We start from the raw sequence: 21,260 nt of genomic DNA on the forward strand, positions 1-21,260 counted from the left end.
AGTGCCGCAGGTGTCATCCCTGCTGAGTATCCATGCCCCTGAGACGTCAGTCTTCTTTCCTACGCGGGCGGTCTAGGAGACACGGAGAAGATGCACGGGACGTAAACTCTGACGCTTCCGGTTTTTGTGCCGCTAAAAACCCAGTCGCCAACTTCTCTCCGTTCTCGAGTTGACGGCGACAGTTCCTCTGTTTTCGATTTCAAAAGTGTGATTTTCGACTCTCTCGCCTCGAGCCCCAGACGATAGATGGGCTCTACGCGTGCGCGACTAGACACCGGCAACAGAGCGAGAAAAGTGCGCGTGGCTTTTTCTCCAGTTCGATTTCCTGCTTTTCTCACCTTTGTGCCCACCCGACTTTTGCGCATTTGTTTCCGTTGAATTCTGCGCCTTTCATGGCAACGAAACCTATACACTTCCCTCTCAACTGCAACCTCTTGGCCGCAACTCCCGCTGTGTGGAGCGTCCCGTTTCTGTCTCCGCACTCAATCTGGAGGTTCCTCCTGTCTCCACAAGCTTCTTCCCGTGTCTCCTGCCTCTTTCGAGGGGAGGCAGTTTCACTTGCATGCTTCCCAACTTCTCTCCATCGTGTTTTCGCTCCTTTCGATCTCTGAACTCCGTCTCCCGCCTCGTCCTCGCCGGAACACATTCGCCTTACTCTTCAGGAGCTCTCCAATATAGCCTCTTATAGAAACTGTCTTCATTCCCTCTGGCTTCCTCCCTTTCTCTAAAGGCTATCCGGATCGTCTTCTCCGTTCTCGCCTGCGCGCGTGCAGTGCCCTGACTTCTGATCGAGACTCTGAATCTCCCGTTTCCTGCTTCTTCACCTTTGTCTCTTCGGGAGGTGGACCTTTGTTTCACAGAAACTAGTTTTTTCGTTGACCACAAGCGTCTGTCGAAAGCCCTCCTGGTCTTCCTTTCTCTCCATCTCCTCGTCGTCTTCTCCCTCTTTCTCTTTGTCCTCGTCTCTTCCGCTTCCGCGGTGGCGCTTTCTGCCTCTCAGCGCACTGTCAACGCCTGAAAAACGACACTTTTGTGGAGGAAAGTTTTCCTTCTTCTGCTTCCCTGTCGGTTTCTCTGTGTGAGGGTCGTCAACCCTGTGCAACGGAGTCTGAGGACGCAGCACCCACCAGACTGAAGAGCTGGAGCTGGGGCGTTCCCGTCCACGTTAGAAAACACTGTTTCTCCGCATGCTTTGTTTGGGGTAGACGCATCTCCTGGAAGCTACTATGTATGCCAAAGTCGACAGATAAGAAAGCTCGCGTCCTCGTCTCCCCTCGTCAGCGGGTGGATGGGGTGCACACACTCGAGAGGCCTCGCGGGGGCCTCTCGTCCGACGAACCTCCCGCTTTCTCACTTGAAAACGAAGTCCGCGAAGGTCTCTCCTTTTCAGCTGAGGCCCACCGCCGCTCCCCAGACTGTTTCGTCCTCGAGGGAGCTTCCGCTGCCGAACGCAGAAAAGGATTCGGGGGGAAGTGCAAGAGAAGACTCACTCCTTGGCAGCGAGGAACGGCTTTCGGCCAGTCCTCAGAATACCTCGGCGGTTTCTGCTGGCTTCCCCAGAGAGAATGCGGAGCCACAGGCCTCGCCGCTTGAGCCTGGAGGAGACACCACGCCGGGGCGGACCACAGGAGACACGGGCGCAAGTAGAAAGGGAGAAGACGCCGACGTTTCCCAAGCAGAAGCAGTCGCAGAGAAAAGGCAAGAAGACAATGGAGAACAAGCTCTGACAGCAGCGAGGTAAGCGCAGTCCAAGAGAGAAAGAAGAGGCAGGAGAAACCAGTGAATGGATGGGAGGGCAGGGTGAGAAGAGAAGACAGATATGAGAGAGAGGCAGCGAGAAGAAGTCAAGTTGGAGTGTCAAAGAAACACACGAGAGCGAAGGGGGAGATGGACCAAGCGCTACCGAAAAACGGTGGCAGAGGTGAACAGGGTGGGAAAGGAAGCGGAGGAGAAACGTGAGAAGAAAGTGATGAGATTTGGAAAAGGGACAGAAGGGTCGTTAGAGGCAAGACATGCGATAGAGGAGGACAGAAGATCTGGAGCATCGCACAGGTAGTCCAGAGGGAGGTGTGTTCTGGGGGCGGAATGAAGGAGGCAGGTGTGAGAGCGAAGACGAACCTCACAGCGAGCCTTTTTTCTCGTCAGAAGTCCAGGGCTGGAGTCTGCATCCCCTCTTTCTCCTTTGCATTTGGTCCTCCCCTCTCGCATGTCCCGTCTATACTTCTCGCGACATCACTCCTCCTGTTCCTTTCCTCTCGTCTTCATTATCTCGCTTCTCTCGTCGGTCCATCCCTCAGTTTGCATTCCTCTCTCCCTCTCGTTCGGTGCGCTTTCTCTTTTGTTCAGAGTGTCTCACGGCGCTCGCGTCGCGCTGCCTTCTCCCTGTCAAGCGCTGTTGACTCCCTCGGGCGCTGAGGCTGAGGCGCAGAGTCCCTCGCGTGCGGACCAAGGCTCGCCGTTCTCAGGCGCTTCGCGTTGGTTGCGTCCTGCGTTTCCTTCACCTGCTCGGAGGAAGAAAGACAAGGAGCGGAAGGGCCGCGTGACCACCCGGCGCCGAGCCAGCAAAAACGGCTTGGCGCCGGTCTCCCAGAATCAGCTGTTTCGGTACCGCTTTCGTCGAAAGAAAACGCGAACCAGGGGGGGCGGGTGCTCGGAGCCCGACGCGCGTGCTGCTCCGGTCGCGGACGGGGCCTCGAAGAGCAGTTCCTTCTCCGTGGGGCCGACGCGGGGCGAGGCATCCCCTCCTGTCGCCTCGCCCCACGCGCGCTGTCCGCGGTGCGGCCGAGATTTTCCGGCGCCCGACAGTCCCTTCGCCCATATTGGAGCCCAACACGGTCGCGAGCTCACTCAGGCGACGCCGCGCGAGCCAGTCGCGGCCGAACGGGTCGCGCCGCCGATGTCGCCCGCAGAGCGCGCGAGTCACGCGCCGGCGCATGCAGAGGGCCAGGGCCTTGGCCACCGGCTCCTCTCGCCGAAGCGACATCGCCCGTACTTCGACCGCGTGCGCCCCGCGGGGACAAGGTGTGCACAAGACTCGGCCCTGCGGCCCGGTGGCGAGGCCCCCTTCGCCTTCGGCGGGGGGACCTTCGCGATTCGAGACGCGCCCGGAGGGAGACAGCCCGCCAAGGGCAAGCTCGCGCGGCCTCCAAACCATCGCAGCAGTGTAGATCCAAAGACGCACGAAAAGCAGGGACACGCGACTCCAGTTGTCAACGGCGCTCCGGACGCCTCGCCGAGAAAAGGCCGGCACGCGCGCTCCCCTGGAAGCGAAGGCGCGAGGCCCTGCTGTGCATGTGGGTGGCCGGGGCCTCAGGGGCCTCAGGCGGCGGCGCAGTCGGACTCCAAAGGCACCCACCGCGCCACGGAGCCCCGGGGGAGACCGCGTGCAGACCACCGTTCTCGGAGGGGACCCGAAGAAGACGTTTCTGTAAGCGTGGGACGCTCGGCGGGAGCCGACGCAAACGTAGTGAGACACACACAAACGGGGCGTTTTTGCTGCAGGACGCACGAGAACAGACATCGTCAGATTGCGGTTAGGGCCTAGGCGACGTGGCAGAACGCTACTGTAGACTGTTGAAGACCAAAGTGTCTAGGGTGTGTGTCATCCGAGCACTGCTGAATATCAGCGGAGGGCGAGAAAGTTTCCTTGCGCCTCAACTCAGCCCAGACTTTCTTTGCGGATGCTGCACTGCAGATCTGTAGCATCTCAGTCATGTTGATTAGACAATCTGTACACGATACGCCCGAACAGTCTATTTGCCTCGGGACGGGAGGGCCCAGGATAGTAACTTTTTCCCCTCACGCACATGTACGTAGTTGTGTGGGGCAGTGGAGGATGGTGTGGTCCCTGCATAACCGCTTCCCATGCACTCTTTTGTTCACAGAGTTCAGACCTCAGCGTGCCTCCGGAATTCGTGATGGCGGATCCGCTCTCGTTCTTCAACTCTCTCACCCACACGCCTCTCTTCACAAGTCGCATCAAGACAAAAGTAAAGCTCGAACAAGTCTACGACGTCAGCAACCACGTTCTGGGAACAGGTAACTGCACACCATTCAACGCGTATTGTCCAATTTCGTATCATATATATTTATATATATATATATATATATGTATCTGTGGAAGTATAAAGATATGTGCACATGCATATACAAATATACATATGCACGTATGTATCTATCTATCTATATATATATATATATATATATAGTTGTATAGGCAGTTACGTGCTTTAGGCGTGTATTTCACTTCATTTGTGCTGTGGCTTCTCTGTCGCTTGGGGTCCGACGGTTGCACCCTGAAGGCGTTCACATTTTCCTAAGGATAAACAGGATCGATTCTTCCTCCAGCGACTCGACAGGAACTGTAGATGTCAAGGAAGCTCTTCCGCCGCGAGTTGCTGCGACGCTGTGTTCTTGCTCGCGTGCGCCACTTTCAATGCACATGTATATGTACACATACAAACACATGTGTGGGTGTGGAAAGATGTAGAAGTATGTATCCTTGTGTGCGTGTGTGTGTAATGCGGTGTATGTCTCGCTGTTTCGCCGTTTTTTTGGTTGCCTCTTGCCGGGAGGGGGCATGAAGGGGAGGTGCTCAGGAAAGTTCTTTGTTTTTTTCGACACAAACACCCTTCCGTCTCGATCTATGCGACGAAAGGGGCAGTCGCGGGCTGTTGCTCGTTGCGGGGCCTCCGCTGGTGCAGTCCCTTCAGCGTGGATTCTTCTCCCCTGTTCTTCTCCTTTTGTCTCCTCAGGGATCAGCGGCGCCGTGCGGATCGGGCACCACCGGCAAAGCAGGCGACAGGTGGCCATCAAGACGCTCTGTCTGTCTGCCATGGCTCCCAAGAGGACGTTGATGCTGTACAACGAAGTTGCGATTTATCTCCAGGTAGACCACCCGAACATCTGCAAACTCCTCGAAGTTTTCGTGGACGACGGCGAGGAGAGGAAGCCTGCCGCAGAGTCTCCCCGACTTGCAGGCAACAGAGAGAGAGCCGAGAGCGCAGAAGCGAGGGGCGACTCCCGCAGTCTTGTGGGTTCGAGTCCCGTGCATGCGGTCGGGAAAACTGGGGACGGTAAGCAGTTGAGAAACCGTGTTTCAGCCAGAGCGTCTTCTCTGTAAAGAACCGTTGCTCGTGTCGGAAACTCCTGGGTTTCACCACTCGTTGGTTCCACAGGATCTGCTGACAAGGTGACGCCTCCAAAGCAGGGGCTAGCTGCGAGCGTTTCGCTCTTTAAATTGTAGCTCGTTCGAGAGACGAGGCCGCAGACGCAGGCGGCGGGAGAGCAGAGAACGGTCTTCGTTTCCGTCACGCAGTGTTTCCTGATAGGGAAACGAGGGGAACAGATCCAGCGGTGCACGGTGGCAAGGTTGAGACGTTGTTTTCTCCTTCTTCCTCGTCTCCTGAGAGTATCGTCTGCTCGGTCGTGTCTGATTTCTTCTGGCGTTGTCTCGACCTCGCGGTCGCATATCACTCTGGGCACCATTTAGGTACCCTGCCTCGGCCGGCTTTCGAAGCGCTGCTCTGTCCTGACTGCCTTTCCCGTGTTTTGCGTGTCTGTTCGACTTCTTTTCGACTCTCTGCTGATTCACTTCTTCACAGTTTCCGTGTTTTCCGGTTTCAGCTCTCGACGCCTACTCTTTTGGCGCGAGTTGTTTCCTGACGCCTCCGTGTTTCTCTTCCGAGCTACACCCAGCGACTCGCGCTGCCTCCGCACTCCTGCCCACGTCTTTCGCGCACCGAGTTCTGTGGCGTTTCCTTCCACGAACCTCGCTCTTCTCTGATTTCACTTTTCGTCTTCCCCGTGTGCGTGCGCGGCTGCCCCTTCAGTGCGAACTCCAGTCTCTTCAGAGGGGACGCCCCTGCGAGCAGAAGACCTGAAAAGCGAAGAGCAAGACGACAGGGAAGAAAGGAAAGAAAGGCGTGGAAGCTGCATGTCTCGGACGTCGATTTCTTCCGACGAGAAAGGGCACAAACGAATTCACTTGGTGATGGAACTGTGCACCGGCAAAGAACTTTACGATCGCCTGGCGAGAAAAAAGAGATACAGCGAAAAAGATGCAGGCCGCGTCACGCGACAAATGCTCTCCGCTATCAACTACTGCCACCAAAGACACATTTGCCACAGGGACCTCAAGTACGCGACTTCAAACTGCAAGTAAAGACATGGATGTATGCATATATATAAATATATATATATATATATATATATATGTTCGTGTATCTATCTATGTGTTTTGCTGTATTCATAGCTGTTAAAATTTATATGTGCACATAAGGCTTGTGTGTGTAAGGATTTGTTTGTATATCTGTGGCATCATCCTTGGCGTATACATGTACATATATATATATATATATATGCGTAGATGTATAGACATATGCAGACTTGTGTGGAAGTGGATGTGCATGCATAAGCTCGTGTGTTATCGACTGAGAATAAAGAATCCCGGAAGAATGATAGGGCGACCGTGTTGGAGCCCTATTGGCAGGCCCTCTCTTTGTCTGAAAACACTTCCCATTTCTGTCGAGCTCGTGTTCTGCTGTCTCTGTCTTCTTGTTCGACTCTCCCTGATCTTCTTCTACTTTCTCTGTTCTTCTTCTGCATCTCGCTGAGTCCGTGGAAGCGGCGACCTCGTATCTTTTTCTCGTTTTTCGCGAGCTTCTTTCAACGCTTGGCAGACTTTTTGGGCCTTATTTTGCGTTTCTCGACAGACTCGAGAACTGGGTCTTTCGAGATGACAGCGACGACGCACCCTTGAAGCTGGTGAGCTTCTGCTTCTGTGTCCATCCGCAGCCAATGTTTATCGAACGTTCCTGCTGCTTCCTTGTGTGAACATGCAAGGACCTCCCTCCAAAGGAGATTGTTTCCTGGTAGCAACTCGGTCCACGCGTTCCTTCGTTCCCTGCTCAAGAAAACGAGAAGAACAACAGACGGATCTCCATAGAACTACCGTTCGTATGGATTTGTGATTCTTCTTCGTGTGGCGACTAGCCCTATAGGTTCTTCCCCGAGTGAACGTCTCGCCGTCGTTCCAGCGCCTTCTGCTACTTACCTAATCCTCCGTTTGTCCCTTTTTTCTTCCATGCGTGGCAAGCTGTTTTCTGATTGGTTTACTTGCTTCCTCCACCGTATCGTCTCCTCGTCGTTTTCCTGCCTCTGCGCTTCCGTCGTAACCCATAAGTTTCTCTGTATTTCAAAATTGATTCCTGCGAGTGTAAGTTCAATTGCACGTCTTCGTGAATCGCACAACTAGTTCTACTGCCTTTCTCTTTATATATGTATATATATACACATATGTATGTATTTGTTGATTTCATAAAATCGAAGAAAGGAATTTCAGCTTTCTGACGGTACCTCGACGCACTGTCCTTCACTCCCACGTGTCGTCGTCTTGCCCAGTCTGGTCGCTCAGATTCCTCCAGCTGGTGTTGTTTTTACTTGATTTTTCGTGCATTGTTTGTTCTTCAGATTGACTTTGGTTTTAGTCGCATTTTCCACCCCGGAGTCAGGATGACTGCCATGCACGGCACCGTCTACTACGTCGCGCCCGAAGTCATGGACGGAAAATACAACGAAAAATGTGACCTCTGGAGTATCGGTGAGCGCACGTGCGTCTTCACAGAGATACAGAGATGCACAAATAAAAATGTGTAGAGATTCATACGTACGTGCGTATTGAGGGAAATCGAGAGATTTACACGGTTAAGATTCAGGGGGTTATGGTGGCAGGTGCATGCATGTCGGTGGTGACGTGTGTCTTTCAGTGTCTGTATTGAGAGCTAGATTCAGGTTCGTGCACATCGACGGATGTGTAGATGCCCATGTTTCGATTGTGTGTGTGTGTCTTGCTGTTTTCTCGTGGATAGAGCCGAGAGGACGGATGTGAAAGTGGACGTGGACGCGTTTTGACAGATCCGGGGTTCAGCGTGGATGTACACAAGTCTCCGCGTGTGTGTCCCTCCGTACCCAATGGAGAGAGGTCAGGATAGAGAGGGACTCTCGGGTCGATGTCAACGTTTTCACTTTCAGGCGTCATCGTCTACATGCTGCTAAGCGGCAGCCCTCCGTTTACCGGCCATGGAGACCAAGAAATCCTCATCAAAATTCGCAGATGCAAGTACAACATGGACGGACCTCGCTGGCGTGGCATCTCCGAGCAAGCCAAGCATTTTATTGCCTCTCTTCTCAGGTAACGTCTTCTCCACAGTTCTATGCAAAACCATAATTAAATATATATATATATATACAGATATGTCTGAAAATCATAGATACACATGTATACATAGATATAGAGACGTCCGTGTACTTATATATGTATATGCGTGCATAAAATCGTTGAGGGGTCTCGTCTCGAGCCTTTGTGTATGTGTTGATGTATTCCTGGTAAGGGCCGTACCGCTTTCTCACTTGTGTTTTCTCCCCTCACGGTATAAGTGTCGTGACAGTTTGTATGGTTGCGCTTGTGCTTGTCAATTAACCGGTATCCTGTTCGCGCTGTTCAAGTCCGCTAACGATGCTGGATTCCACTGCCCTACGACGTCCAAGTGTTTCCACCTGGGTTGCGTCCCGGGCATTACCAGCAAGTGTAACTAGCTGATGCCCGAACCAGTACCGTTAGTAGAGATAGACGGGCGTAAGTATTCCGTGCAGATGCATACCAGGCAGAAGACTGTCAAAGAGAAGTCGATAGCTGTCCAGTCTGTATCCAAATGGTGGGCCGGTCCCGTCTGTGGGCAACCCGCAGTTGTTTTTCCTCAGATGTGAATGAGTTGTCTTGGAGACGTTTTTTGCGTTCTCTTCAATACGGAGTCCATGTGGCGGCTGACACGCGGAGTCGTCGCCAAGCGCCAGGGAGCAGTCGCTTTTCTGTGGGAGTGCCCGGATTGCCGGGACCGTTCTCACCTAGTCTTGGTTTTTCATTTCCTGTGTCCAGGAGAAATCCAGAAGAACGCCCGTCAGCTGAGGAAGCTCTGAAACATCCGTGGCTTGTCGCCGCAGAGAAGGAGGCCCTCGCCGACACCGAAATAGACGTGAGCGTGCTGAAGAGCATGCAGCGCTTCGCGGCTTGCTCGGCCATCAAACGCGCTTCTCTCGGTGAGTTCGACCCTGCACGTCTCCCTTGACTTGCTTTTTATTTACTGCATGCACGCGCGTTCGCACGCGCGTTCCTGGCGCACATCACACAGCTGAGTTCAAATAGTTGCAACGTCTACCTACTGTACAGACAGAATACATCTATGCAGATTCAACCCTCTTCGAAAACGTGTACCTGTGACAAAAGACATATTGCAAACGCAGAAGGCATGTAACTGTCACAGGTTGTATATATAATTGTACATCAGTATGCATGTATATATATATATATGTATTTGCGTAACACACTTGTCGCAGAACGTAGACATACGTATGTATGTTGATATAGGCGCATGCGAAGGAAGGTGTGTGTAACTCCTTTCGCGAGTTGAGTGGGATTGTCGAGGCTTGAGTTCCGGGATACGTTTCTTCGTAGGAAACTTCTGGGGCGTTTTTTGTGAACTGTCCAACGACGGGAAGTCTCTGTTTCAATGCATGTAGTTACTGATGGTTCCCGGGGAGAGATCATCACCCGTCGTCCCACTGTGTCATCCTCCAATCAGGGCTGCGTTGTTTTTTCTGCGCACGGTCTGTCTCTGTCAGCTCTCATTGCGATGTCAATGAATGCCCAGCAACTCGACGACTTGGAGCGGCTCTTCAGGAAAATCGACATCGACAACAGCGGCTGCATCAAGGTGCGAGAAATGCGGCAGTCTGTTATTTTTTCTCCTCTCTTCCTGCGCGTCGCAGGCTCCATCCGTGTATGCTGTAAAGGCAAACGCTCGGCGGGAGGGTGCCGCACTGAAAGCCACGGTGTTGCTATGCTCCTGCTGTCTCGCTTGCTTCTCGCCAGGAGGATGCTCTCCGAGTCCTGGCAGGCGCGTGGTGTCTAGAGGAGTACCCCTCTCTGTTGTTTTCCTTCGCACCGGCCAGATAAACGCCAGACTGCTGATATATATATATATATATGCTTTCTGTGCTGTATCTGAAACGTTAGGTGCCGTTCCTTTAGCCTGCTCCGTGTCTTTCTCGTTTCTTGGACTCGCAAGCAGAAACCGTATTGAGGACTCTCGTACCTGCGGGTGCACTGGACTGCCTGTCTGACCTCCTGAGATGGAGACCTGACAAGCAGTTGAATCATCTTTGTTCCATCAAGCTTCTCCATGCACGGTCGTTGTTTGATCGAATTCAAACGAACTGTTTTGTTTCTTTTCCCGGTGTCTTTCAGATGGATCGAATGGTAGCAGTTCTCGTCACCTTTCTGGACGTTCCCCGAGATGAAGCGCTTCGCATTTTCCAGCGCATCGATCAGACAAGTAATGAAGCAAATAAATTTAATATGGAAAACAATTCTTCGTCTTCTTTCTCTCTCTGTCCCTTGGGTTGCGTACGTCAGGAACATGTTGCCTCTTTCATGTGCGCAGTCCGATTTCCCTGGAGTCTCGTCTTTCTTATCCACCTTTCCCTGGTTCCTTTCAGTCTTTTACCTCCTCTTCACTTTCTGGATTTCCTTTTCTGTCCTTTCTTCCTTTTCACTTCGTTTTTCTTCTGCTCTGTACCCCTGACGTCTCCTATCGGCTGCGCTTTCTTCGATCTCCCCATTCCTTTGTGGCGCAAGTCCAGCAGAACTGGGGTGCCTCCGTCCGTCGTCTTGGTTCACTGTCGAGAGCTGTAGGCAAGTGTCTAGCGCGTCGCTTTTTCTTCTGTCTGCCAGAGTGCGCCCAAATGCTGTCTGGGACACTAATAACTGAGACAGGGTCATTTAGAAGCTTTTCTGCGGAGTATATACCACACGTTGGACTGCTGGTTTCGATCCAGAAGGCCTGGGTTCCCCTGATCAAAGTTCTCTCGCATCGGTGTCGGCATTTGCGGAGGCGTCGATGGGATTCTTGTCTTGGCTCTTCTTCTTTCAGGAGCGGAGGAGATCAACTACAGCGAGTTCTTAGCTGCGACCCTGCAGACACGCATCGCGCTCAATCAGCAGCTCATTCGAGAGGCCTTTGAACGGTTAGCATCTGTGCCTCTCGCGATTTCTCGCAGTTTTATAGCGAAAAACATTTACACATTTTTCAGTTCTTCAAAGTGTTATGAAGGCGTCGCTTCCTCTTGTCTCACTGTTCCTCGCTAGCAGACGATGTCGCCAGCAAGCAAAGCGTTCCCTTGCGACTTGTGTGCGCTTAATCGACATCTGTCGATCGTGGTATCAATCAAGGATATACAAATGAGCAGTGCTTGTGCAGTGGCTTCTTACAAGTGGCATCTATCCAGACACGTCGACCGACTCCGTTTTTTAACTTAGATGCACAGGTGCACATACTTCATCTTTTCGTGTACTTCCGTGACTCCTCAATTTAAGTTGACACGTTCTTTTACAGTGTATCTGAGAAATAGAACCGCGTATCCGATGCACAGATGCACATGATTCGTCTGTGTACCGTTTGTACCTACTCGCGTCCCCAGTTTAAGCAGAACTGTAGTTTATCCGGACTAGGCAACCGATCTAAAATCGTGCTGTCTCTGTTAAGTCAAGCGCGGTGTGTTGACGACTAGTTTGCATGTGCTCAACAGAGAAAAACCACGAAGTATCCGGTGTGAGTCCAGAGAGTCGCGGTGTATAGCAGTCACAAAGAATTTGGTTAAGCAGATTAAAGTACGACCCCGATTCAAAAAGGTGGAAACCCATCTTCGCCCCCATAGCTGTCTTACTAGTCTTGGAGACAGTCGATGTGTCGAAATTTTAAAATGCCACCGTCTCTCTGTGTAGCTGAGTCGCATCCTGTAGCGTGTGACAGCGAGTCGAGCTTCAGTTTCTATCCGACAGGTATTGCCTGCGTGGCACCTTATGCTATAATTCCCTTATCCACAGAAACAGCTCCCTGGGTACCCAAAAGTCCGGTGCTCTGCCTTGGGCGTAGATATGCAGCCACAGTTCAACTCGCTACCGTTTCCATCGCGACCGTTATCCCTCTGCCACCCCCGGTCTCGTGTCTTGTGGTTATGTTTACTTGCACCCTTCTGTCATATTTTTGTTGAGGCCTTCTCGCACGTTCCTCACATGAAGACATGTGTCTCATTCCTTATCATCCCCGACTGTCTCAATTTGGGATCTGTGTGGAATGTTAGATTCGATGTAGATAACAGCGGCCACATCAGCTTGGAGAACCTGCGTTACGTGCTGGGAGATAGTTACGACAGTTTGTCTGTTGAAGAGATTCTGCGGCAGTGCGACCGAAAACAGAACGGCGTCATAGAGTTCGACGAGGTACGTTCAAACTCCGTCCTACGAATTGAACCTTCTCCATGAAATGAGGAGCGAGAGACTGAGACGAAAGAGCGAAACGCAGAAAAACGAGAAGACCAAGAGGAAACAAAGAAGGAACAAAAGAAAGTCTTACTTTGCTGTTCATAATACACATTTCCAGCAGTTCTTTCTGGGGGACTGCTGGAGGCGGGTCTACCTATTGCCCCGCCTCTGAGGCCTCGTGAGAGGCGTTGGCAGCTAGTTGCGCGTGTCTGTGCCCTTTCGATGGCCGCTGGTTTCATGGATTCGATTCACGAACTAGAAAATGCCGTTAACGTTTGAGATAAGTAGATCGCTGTGGTGTTTTCAATGAGCACAGGAAATGCTACACTCCCCAATTGGGAGTGCTTTGATAAACTATTCGCACAATCACTCAGCACTCATCAAGTTCTTGGGCGACACCACAGCTTTTTCGTGTGCCTGACTTGCGAGAAATGGCCTGGAACGCATCCGCATTCAAGAAACACAGTCTCTGTCGCGGTCTGTAATCTTCCGTTAGTCCCGCTCTTTTCTCTTCTTTTGCGAGAGACACCGGGCCTCATGTGTTCGCTTCTCTAAGTCCGCCTGTTTGTGACCACTCGCATCCCGTCTTTTTCTTCTTCACTAATGTATGCAGTTCATGCTGGCTCTCACTGGAGATGAATCAGGTGTCCTTGAGAGTGGGAACTCGATGGACCTTGTTGCTCAAGGCGCCGCGCTAACAGCTGTAAGAACTCTATCCTATAGTAGTTGCGGTGCATCTTTGACGCACGCGATTATATGCAAGTCAAGAATCCTCGCCTCGACGTTTACCGGCGGCAAAACACACATGACTTTGACTCTTCACTTGCCTCCGTACTTCACACGTGTATCCATTCCCTTTGTCACGTGCAGCACGCTGATTTCCAAAGACTTGGGAAAATTTTTCTCTTCCGTGGTGCACTGGAATTGATATCTCTGTGTGATGGGCCGTGTTCTGCTTACTTTCTTTACCTCATTTAAAGGCACTGTTCCCAAGCAGCCGTATCGTGTTGGCTAGTTGCGCGTATCACGTTTCGTAAATGCAGTCAGTGACAAGGCTCTTTTATTTTCCATGATCGGTTTTACGTGTCCCTTCCAGGCTACGCAGCACTTGCGGTGGACATCATTTCTTTGTGTTTGTGTCCTATTTTTGCACAGCAAGTGAGTCGCAACATGAGTGAGCTGGCGGACGCTGTCCTCGCGAAGCGCTTCACAGATTCTTCCTCTTCGTCGTCTGCGGACTTACACGGGCTGGGCGTAGAGCACGCGTGCACCCCTCCAAATAGTTCCCGGGACGCTAGCACGATGCCTAAATAGCGACATCGCGGCTACACCATCTGGGAAGTTTATGGCGGTGCCAGACGCTTGCAACAATGCTAGAGAAAGTGACGAGGCAAGAAAACAGAGCGACTCGTTTGTGACAGACTCGCTTTCAACTGTCCTACCACAGAACGTGGGGGCGTAGGAGCGCAGACACACAGAACCGACCAGGGGACGATTCTGGGTTGCTACCCAGGAAACAGATTCAGATTTCTTCACAAACGTTTTGGAGTGAACTCAAAAGGCGATTGCCCACTATGCTTCGTTCAGTAGACGGGATCCCGGGAAACAGACACGGTCATCACGCAGAGAGCTGAGAAGCAGGTTTTCAGAGGAGAAAGTAGATATGGAGCGAGAGAGGGGAACGTCGGAAAAACAAATAGGGAAAGTTCTCCCGATGCAGCTGATGCCACCATGTCGAAAAGGGCAGGTGCCGCGGCTCCCCGTTTAGAATTTCTGTGCTGATCCATGTAGTATGCAATGGAGTTCCAGTGCGTTCCTGGTGATTGTCTCAGTTCACGTCGTCTCCGCAAGAACAAATGCCTTCTTCAATCGAACGAGCCTTATAGTGGGAGTTTTTGTGCGGTCCACTGTCCAAACAACGCTGCGGTTTGTTCACTGGCATCTGCACTCGACGAAAGTTTTGCACCTTGCCAGATGTCTTTGTCGCGCCCAGAGAACATCACCGATATGCGCCACGAAAGTAGCGCTATGGCGGACAATATCGTTAGTAAGGGAACAGCCTGACTGAAAACAAGGAGTATATGCGTACACCGATAAACAATAGATTTCTAAGGTGGGCCACCCCGCAAGCTTTTTGCGGCCTTCCATCACGTATGCAATAACGGCAGAAGGGCGTGAGCCACTTGTTAGGCTTCGCGTGAAAGATGAAATCACCCGTAATGTAGGATAGCTTCTGTTGCGCCAGCATCAAATTCAGGTGGCGGCTTGCTAACTGATGGACGATGACGGCTGGTACTCGCTTTATAGCTGTATCCACATACAAATCTGACGCAGGTGGTCTCGAGCTAGAAAACCGATGCGCGGCACCGGGCAATTACTGCAGCGTGGTAATCACTATCCCAGGAAACTGCCGTCGAAATCAGAAATAGGGAGACGAATGGAGCACGATAGGGCTACAGCTTTTTAAACACAAACAGTAGTGACAACAGAGGTTTTGGAAGGTACGACTCTTCAACTAAACACGAAAGGCATCCATGACTCCCGGTATTGGCGCGTTTGAGACCAGAGAACGGCGACAGTCCAGAGAGTGGTAACCTCGATATAGGCAACGTTTTTCCATTAGTTGTACCGGTCAGTGTCAGCAGGACGGCATAAGGGTCGCATCTGAGAAAGCGTTAACTGTCAATCGCGTCGCTTGTGTCGTCCCCGATCAGCTACTGCCTCGACGTATCATGACCGGCCAACTGAGGGGAGCAACGAAAAAGCGCTTCACCTGGCAAAGCAGAATTCGTCATTCTTCATAAGTGCACCACCACATTAAAAAAACACCGCAATATACCGTACAGGTTACCCAGTTCGTCCCTCGCTACCCCACTCTGAAAACTGGCAAGGCGGCAGCCTCATCCTACCGTCAGAACGAGTTGTCGCTCGCTACTGTCGGGTTCAGACTGATTCATTGTTTGATTCGGTTCATCGAGATGTACACAACTTCTCACTGAAGCGTCAGAATTGTTTACACTGTTGACAACGGAGGACCAACGCTCTGCTCGTTACCGGGAAGCTGGCTCTGTCTGGCAAGCACCTCGTCGCGATTGCGAGGCCAGCAACTCAACAGCCCCAAACGTGCTTGTTTCTACAACTGCCTTTGCTGGCTATGTGGAATTATCCGTCCACGCTTCGCTACTACTCCGACTGCTCAGTTTGCGTGACATTGTGCTATCGTGGCGGCCGGCTCTGATCATGCACGCATTGCCGCCGACACTGCTCGTAGTCGAAAAACGAAACTCGGGGTTAAATTTGGCAACAGGTACACGCCATAGCGAACATGGATGATCAATCATTTCTCACCCATTTACAATTAAGCTTACGTCGACTGTTCCGATAGACGATTGTAAGATCTAAATATATTCAATTATACTGTTTGTTTTCTGCGGCTCTACCATCGTACGATGCATTCAACGAATCATCAAGCCCCCTGGTCTCAGACCAGGACCCTTGTCTCGAGCCCCTCTAAAATGCCTGTTTCTGCCGTAGAGGGAACTCTTCCCTCGAACCTCTTTTCTGTCTCGCGGCAGCAGCTTGCTTCGTCGCCGGGTTCCGGCCATCAATACCGTGATTTACTACGCCCTGCAAAAAGGCTTCCGCTACCCCTCTCTCCGCTAGAGCAAACGGCTATGGTGCTCTCAAGTGGATGGCGTGCTCTGATACGCTGTTGTCAGCCGGTGCTCGCGACCCCTAACGTGAGTGCCTCTGACAAGCAAGAGCTTGCTCCCTCCTTCGTCGGCCGCGTCGACGAAGAGGAACTAAACTTGGAGTCAGAGACCAAAGTAAACTACCGCGTCCATGCTACACTGCAAGGAGACATCTGCTGGACACCGAGTACGGCGAGCGAGGAGTTCGACCCGGAGTCCCACTCTTGCGCTGACGATGCAGTCATTGTTTCGTCATTTGGGAGCCGAGTCGACGCCGCGGAACTGGATCTGGACCGAGACGCTGACATCGTCTATGATTCTGCGTACGAAGCAGACAACGAAGAAGACGCGTGGTCAGAAACAGGGTCGGAAGAAGACGCGGACGAATCTCCTAGAAGTAGCGAGGTCTTGACTCAAGCTGACGAAGATGGCCAGAGTTTCGAAGGAGACCTTGCTACTACGAACTTCGTCGCGTCGACGCAGACAGGCGAAGACTTCTCTGGAGACGAATGGGAAATTCCTGAGGAGATTTCACCAGCAGAGGGGATGACGACGAGGACACCAACCCCTCCCGGAGGATCACCGGGAGATTGCTGCGGAGATGGAAATGAGAAAAAATCTTCGGTCGATTCGCAGCCCTCCACGAGAAGGAGCAACCCGTGTGTCAATCTCTGAGTCAACTGCCCAGAGACATGCAGGCGCCTCCTTTGGAGCAGTCGGTTCAAGCGTCGAAGTTGTCGCAGCGGTCCTCCAGCCGACCTTCAGCCAAGCTACCACCGGAAATGTTGCCCTTTATCGCCCCTCATCCGCAATGGTGCCGTCGCTTCGCCTATGACTTTAAAACGCCAGCGAAGAGTCTGTCCATGGTGCCGCAACCCGAGCTGTCATTCTACGACGCGGTGGTTGTGGAGCGGCACCGGGTTGCTCCTGACGGAAATTGTCAATTCCGTTCCGTCAGCTACGCGTTGCTAGGCACAGAGGATGCCCATGCGGAAATCCGGCAAGAGGTGGCGCACTATCTGAGGGGCAACTTTAGTCGGCTTAGCTGGCTGATAAACCCGGACACACTGGAGGAAGACGAGGGGAGAATGGCTCGACTCGACAAGAAATACAGAGTCAGAATTCCGTACAAAACCTACAAAGGTTATCCCTTGGCAGAAGACGAGCTCAAACTTAATTGGGTTATCAGGCTTGGAGACGCACGATACAGGATCTGGGGTGACGAGTGCACTCTCGCTGTGATGGCGGAGATGTACAACATCCGGATCGTTGTTGAGCAACAAGAAGGCGACGGGCGTCGGGCAACCAAAATGGGTTCGCATGCAGTCCAGGTTATCATACCATACGATGTGGTTCCTGAGGCATGCATCCCGACGATTTTCCTGATCTACGACCTTCAGCGTCAACACTACGACGTGGTCGAAAAGGTCAAACCAAGGTGAAAAACGTCACATGCCCTAGCTCAACAACCTCCTGCGTAATCCAAGCCCGACTGTTCGTCTCTCACGTCCGACAAATAGCCAAGTACCGTCGTCAAGAACTGCCTCCTTCGTCGAATCAAGCCACCGACTGTCTTCCTCGTCCTCTCTTCAAGTTGCGACTTCTTTCCGGAATAACTACAAGCTGGGCGTGAATGTATGTGAGACGCATTTCGATTCCCTGTCTCCACCTTCCGGCTGGAGCCAAGCTGCAGGCACCTCCGACTCCTACTCCCTCAGACCCAGCTGCCGACCCCGTCTCCCGCGACGCCTTATGCCCTTTGACTTGTCACCTCCATCACGGCTGGAGGCGCCTCTTCGCCGACGTTTCCGGCATCGACTTCTACCACCTTTGTGGCTCCAACAACAGGCGAGCTTGCCTGTGAAAAAACAAAAAAAAATCAAAAAAAGAAAACGCACTTCGGCTCCGCGGTCTCATCCCGACAGAGGCAGCTGGGCCGGAGTCAAAAAAAACAAAAATCAGAAAAACAAAAAGAAAAAAAAATAAAAAAACAACTTTCGTCTTCCTCCCTGCAGACACATTGCATCTGGATTCCTCTCCTACGCCTCCTCCTCCCTTCGTCCAAGCCTCCGACTCTGTCTCCCTCGCCCTCTTCTCCACTCTTCAATTCTCTCCGCCATCACCACGAGGAAAGCGTCGTCTCGTCTAGATCGCATTCCGGTGTCTCTTTTCCACCCTCCAGGAAAAGCAGCCAAGCCGGAAACATCTTCTCCCTCTCCGACTCTCGTCGCTTCCCAACCACGCCACCCCCTCATCCTCACCGTCGCCTTCATCTACAGTCCTGATATCTCTCCTCCAAGACGGCTGGAGGAGCGGCATCGCGTCTGTAGTCCCCTTCGACTTCTGTCCCTTCTGTGGCTCCAAGCACAGGCGAGCTCGCCTGTGAAAAAACAAAAAAAATCAAAAAAAGAAAACGCACTTCGGCTCCGCGGTCTCATCCCGACAGAGGCAGCTGGGCCGGAGTCAAAAAAACAAAAATCAGAAAAACAAAAAGAAAAAAAAATAAAAAAACAACTTTCGTCTTCCTCCCTGCAGACACAGTGCATCTGGATTCCTCTCCTACGCCTCCTCCTCCCTTCGTCCAAGCCTCCGACTCTGTCTCCCTCGCCCTCTTCTCCACTCTTCAATTCTCTCCGCCATCACCACGAGGAAAGCGTCGTCTCGTCTAGATCGCATTCCGGTGTCTCTTTTCCACCCTCCAGGAAAAGCAGCCAAGCCGGAAACATCTTCTCCCTCTCCGACTCTCGTCGCTTCCCAACCACGCCACCCCCTCATCCTCACCCTCGCCTTCATCTACAGTCCTGATATCTCTCCTCCAAGACGGCTGGAGGAGCGGCATCGCGTCTGTAGTCCCCTTCGACTTCTGTCCCTTCTGTGGCTCCAAGCACAGGCGAGCTCGCCTGTGAAAAAACAAAAAAAAGTCAAAAAAAGAAAACGCACTTCGGCTCCGCGGTCTCATCCCGACAGAGGCAGCTGGGCCGGAGTCAAAAAAACAAAAATCAGAAAAACGAAAAGAAAAAAAATAAAAAAACAACTTTCGTCTTCCTCCCTGCAGACACAGTGCATCTGGATTCCTCTCCTACGCCTCCTCCTCCCTTCGTCCAAGCCTCCGACTCTGTCTCCCTCGCCCTCTTCTCCACTCTTCAATTCTCTCCGCCATCACCACGAGGAAAGCGTCGTCTCGTCTAGATCGCATTCCGGTGTCTCTTTTCCACCCTCCAGGAAAAGCAGCCAAGCCGGAAACATCTTCTCCCTCTCCGACTCTCGTCGCTTCCCAACCACGCCACCCCCTCATCCTCACCGTCGCCTTCATCTACAGTCCTGATATCTCTCCTCCAAGACGGCTGGAGGAGCGGCATCGCGTCTGTAGTCCCCTTCGACTTCTGTCCCTTCTGTGGCTCCAAGCACAGGCGAGCTCGCCTGTGAAAAAACAAAAAAAAATCAAAAAAAGAAAACGCACCTCGGCTCCGTGGTCTCAATTCGACAGAGGCAGCTGGGCCGGAGTCAAAAAAAACCAAAATCAGGAAAACGAAAAGAAAAAAAAATAAAAAAACAACTTTCGTCTTCCTCCCTGCAGACACAGTGCATCTGGATTCCTCTCCTACGCCTCCTCCTCCCTTCGTCCAAGCCTCCGACTCTGTCTCCCTCGCCCTCTTCTCCACTCTTCAATTCTCTCCGCCATCACCACGAGGAAAGCGTCGTCTCGTCTAGATCGCATTCCGGTGTCTCTTTTCCACCCTCCAGGAAAAGCAGCCAAGCCGGAAACATCTTCTCCCTCTCCGACTCTCGTCGCTTCCCAACCACGCCACCCCCTCATCCTCACCGTCGCCTTCATCTACAGTCCTGATATCTCTCCTCCAAGACGGCTGGAGGAGCGGCATCGCGTCTGTAGTCCCCTTCGACTTCTGTCCCTTCTGTGGCTCCAAGCACAGGCGAGCTCGCCTGTGAAAAAACAAAAAAAAATCAAAAAAAGAAAACGCACTTCGGCTCCGCGGTCTCATCCCGACAGAGGCAGCTGGGCCGGAGTCAAAAAAAACAAAAATCAGAAAAACGAAAAGAAAAAAAAATAAAAAAACAACTTTCGTCTTCCTCCCTGCAGACACAGTGCATCTGGATTCCTCTCCTACGCCTCCTCCTCCCTTCGTCCAAGCCTCCGACTCTGTCTCCCTCGCCCTCTTCTCCACTCTTCAATTCTCTCCGCCATCACCACGAGGAAAGCGTCGTCTCGTCTAGATCGCATTCCGGTGTCTCTTTTCCACCCTCCAGGAAAAGCAGCCAAGCCGGAAACATCTTCTCCCTCTCCGACTCTCGTCGCTTCCCAACCACGCCACCCCCTCATCCTCACCCTCGCCTTCATCTACAGTCCTGATATCTCTCCTCCAAGACGGCTGGAGGAGCGGCATCGCGTCTGTAGTCCCCTTCGACTTCTGTCCCTTCTGTGGCTCCAAGCACAGGCGAGCTCGCCAGTGAAAAAACAAAAAAACATCAAAGAAGAAAACGCACTTCGGCTCCGTGGTCTCATCCCGACAGAGGCAGCTGGGCCGGAGTCAAAAAAAACAAAAATCAGAAAAACAAAAAGAAAAAAAAATAAAAAAACAACTTTCGTCTTCCTCCCTGCAGACACAGTGCATCTGGATTCCTCTCCTACGCCTCCTCCTCCCTTCGTCCAAGCCTCCGACTCTGTCTCCCTCGCCCTCTTCTCCACTCTTCAATTCTCTCCGCCATCACCACGAGGAAAGCGTCGTCTCGTCTAGATCGCATTCCGGTGTCTCTTTTCCACCCTCCAGGAAAAGCAGCCAAGCCGGAAACATCTTCTCCCTCTCCGACTCTCGTCGCTTCCCAACCACGCCACCCCCTCATCCTCACCCTCGCCTTCATCTACAGTCCTGATATCTCTCCTCCAAGACGGCTGGAGGAGCGGCATCGCGTCTGTAGTCCCCTTCGACTTCTGTCCCTTCTGTGGCTCCAAGCACAGGCGAGCTCGCCTGTGAAAAAACAAAAAAAAATCAAAAAAAGAAAACGCACTTCGGCTCCGAGGTCTCATCCCGACAGAGGCAGCTGGGCCGGAGTCAAAAAAAACAAAAATCAGAAAAACAAAAAGAAAAAAAAATAAAAAAACAACTTTCGTCTTCCTCCCTGCAGACACAGTGCATCTGGATTCCTCTCCTACGCCTCCTCCTTCCTTCGTC

General features: G+C 52.1%; 3 protein-coding genes across 3 annotated transcripts; all 3 read left to right on the forward strand.

Annotated features, from left to right (window-relative positions):
• The first annotated feature begins 373 nt into the window (after nt 1–373).
• On the forward strand, nt 374–14,433 carry CDPK4 (calcium-dependent protein kinase CDPK4). The gene is made up of 15 exons (XM_018780509.1): nt 374–1,737; nt 2,347–3,427; nt 3,885–4,038; nt 4,755–5,075; nt 5,832–6,138; nt 6,714–6,765; nt 7,471–7,600; nt 8,032–8,191; nt 8,936–9,096; nt 9,679–9,770; nt 10,304–10,391; nt 10,989–11,082; nt 12,199–12,337; nt 12,993–13,082; nt 13,535–14,433. The coding sequence occupies exons 1-15, from the start codon at nt 1,289–1,291 to the stop codon at nt 13,691–13,693; spliced, it is 3,477 nt and encodes a 1,158-aa protein (XP_018637922.1). The 5' UTR covers nt 374–1,288; the 3' UTR covers nt 13,694–14,433.
• Nucleotides 14,434–16,053: 1,620 nt separating this feature from the next.
• TGME49_237893 (hypothetical protein) lies at nt 16,054–16,746 on the forward strand (the record flags this gene model as incomplete). The annotated part of the gene is made up of 1 exon (XM_018780510.1): nt 16,054–16,746. One exon carries the CDS (start codon nt 16,054–16,056, stop codon nt 16,744–16,746), a length of 693 nt encoding a protein of 230 aa, XP_018637923.1.
• Nucleotides 16,747–16,853: 107 nt separating this feature from the next.
• TGME49_237894 (OTU family cysteine protease) lies at nt 16,854–17,546 on the forward strand (the record flags this gene model as incomplete). Its single annotated transcript, XM_018780511.1, has 1 exon — nt 16,854–17,546. One exon carries the CDS (start codon nt 16,854–16,856, stop codon nt 17,511–17,513), a length of 660 nt encoding a protein of 219 aa, XP_018637924.1. The 3' UTR covers nt 17,514–17,546.
• Nucleotides 17,547–21,260: the final 3,714 nt, after the last annotated feature.

Source organism: Toxoplasma gondii, chromosome IV (assembly GCF_000006565.2).
Source record: "Toxoplasma gondii ME49 chromosome IV, whole genome shotgun sequence".
Taxonomy (NCBI): Eukaryota; Apicomplexa; class Conoidasida; order Eucoccidiorida; family Sarcocystidae; genus Toxoplasma; species Toxoplasma gondii.

What these genes read in the sequence shown, in the direction of transcription:
- CDPK4 (XM_018780509.1), top strand. Translation starts at nt 1,289, where the DNA reads ATGGGGTGCACACACTCGAGAGGCCTCGCGGGGGCCTCTCGTCCGACG. An exon ending in CAAGCTCTGACAGCAGCGAG is followed by an intron (nt 1,738 to 2,346) that starts GTAAGCGCAGTC and finishes TCTTTTGTTCAG; the next exon opens with AGTGTCTCACGGCGCTCGCG. An exon ending in GCGTCATAGAGTTCGACGAG is followed by an intron (nt 12,338 to 12,992) that starts GTACGTTCAAAC and finishes TAATGTATGCAG; the next exon opens with TTCATGCTGGCTCTCACTGG.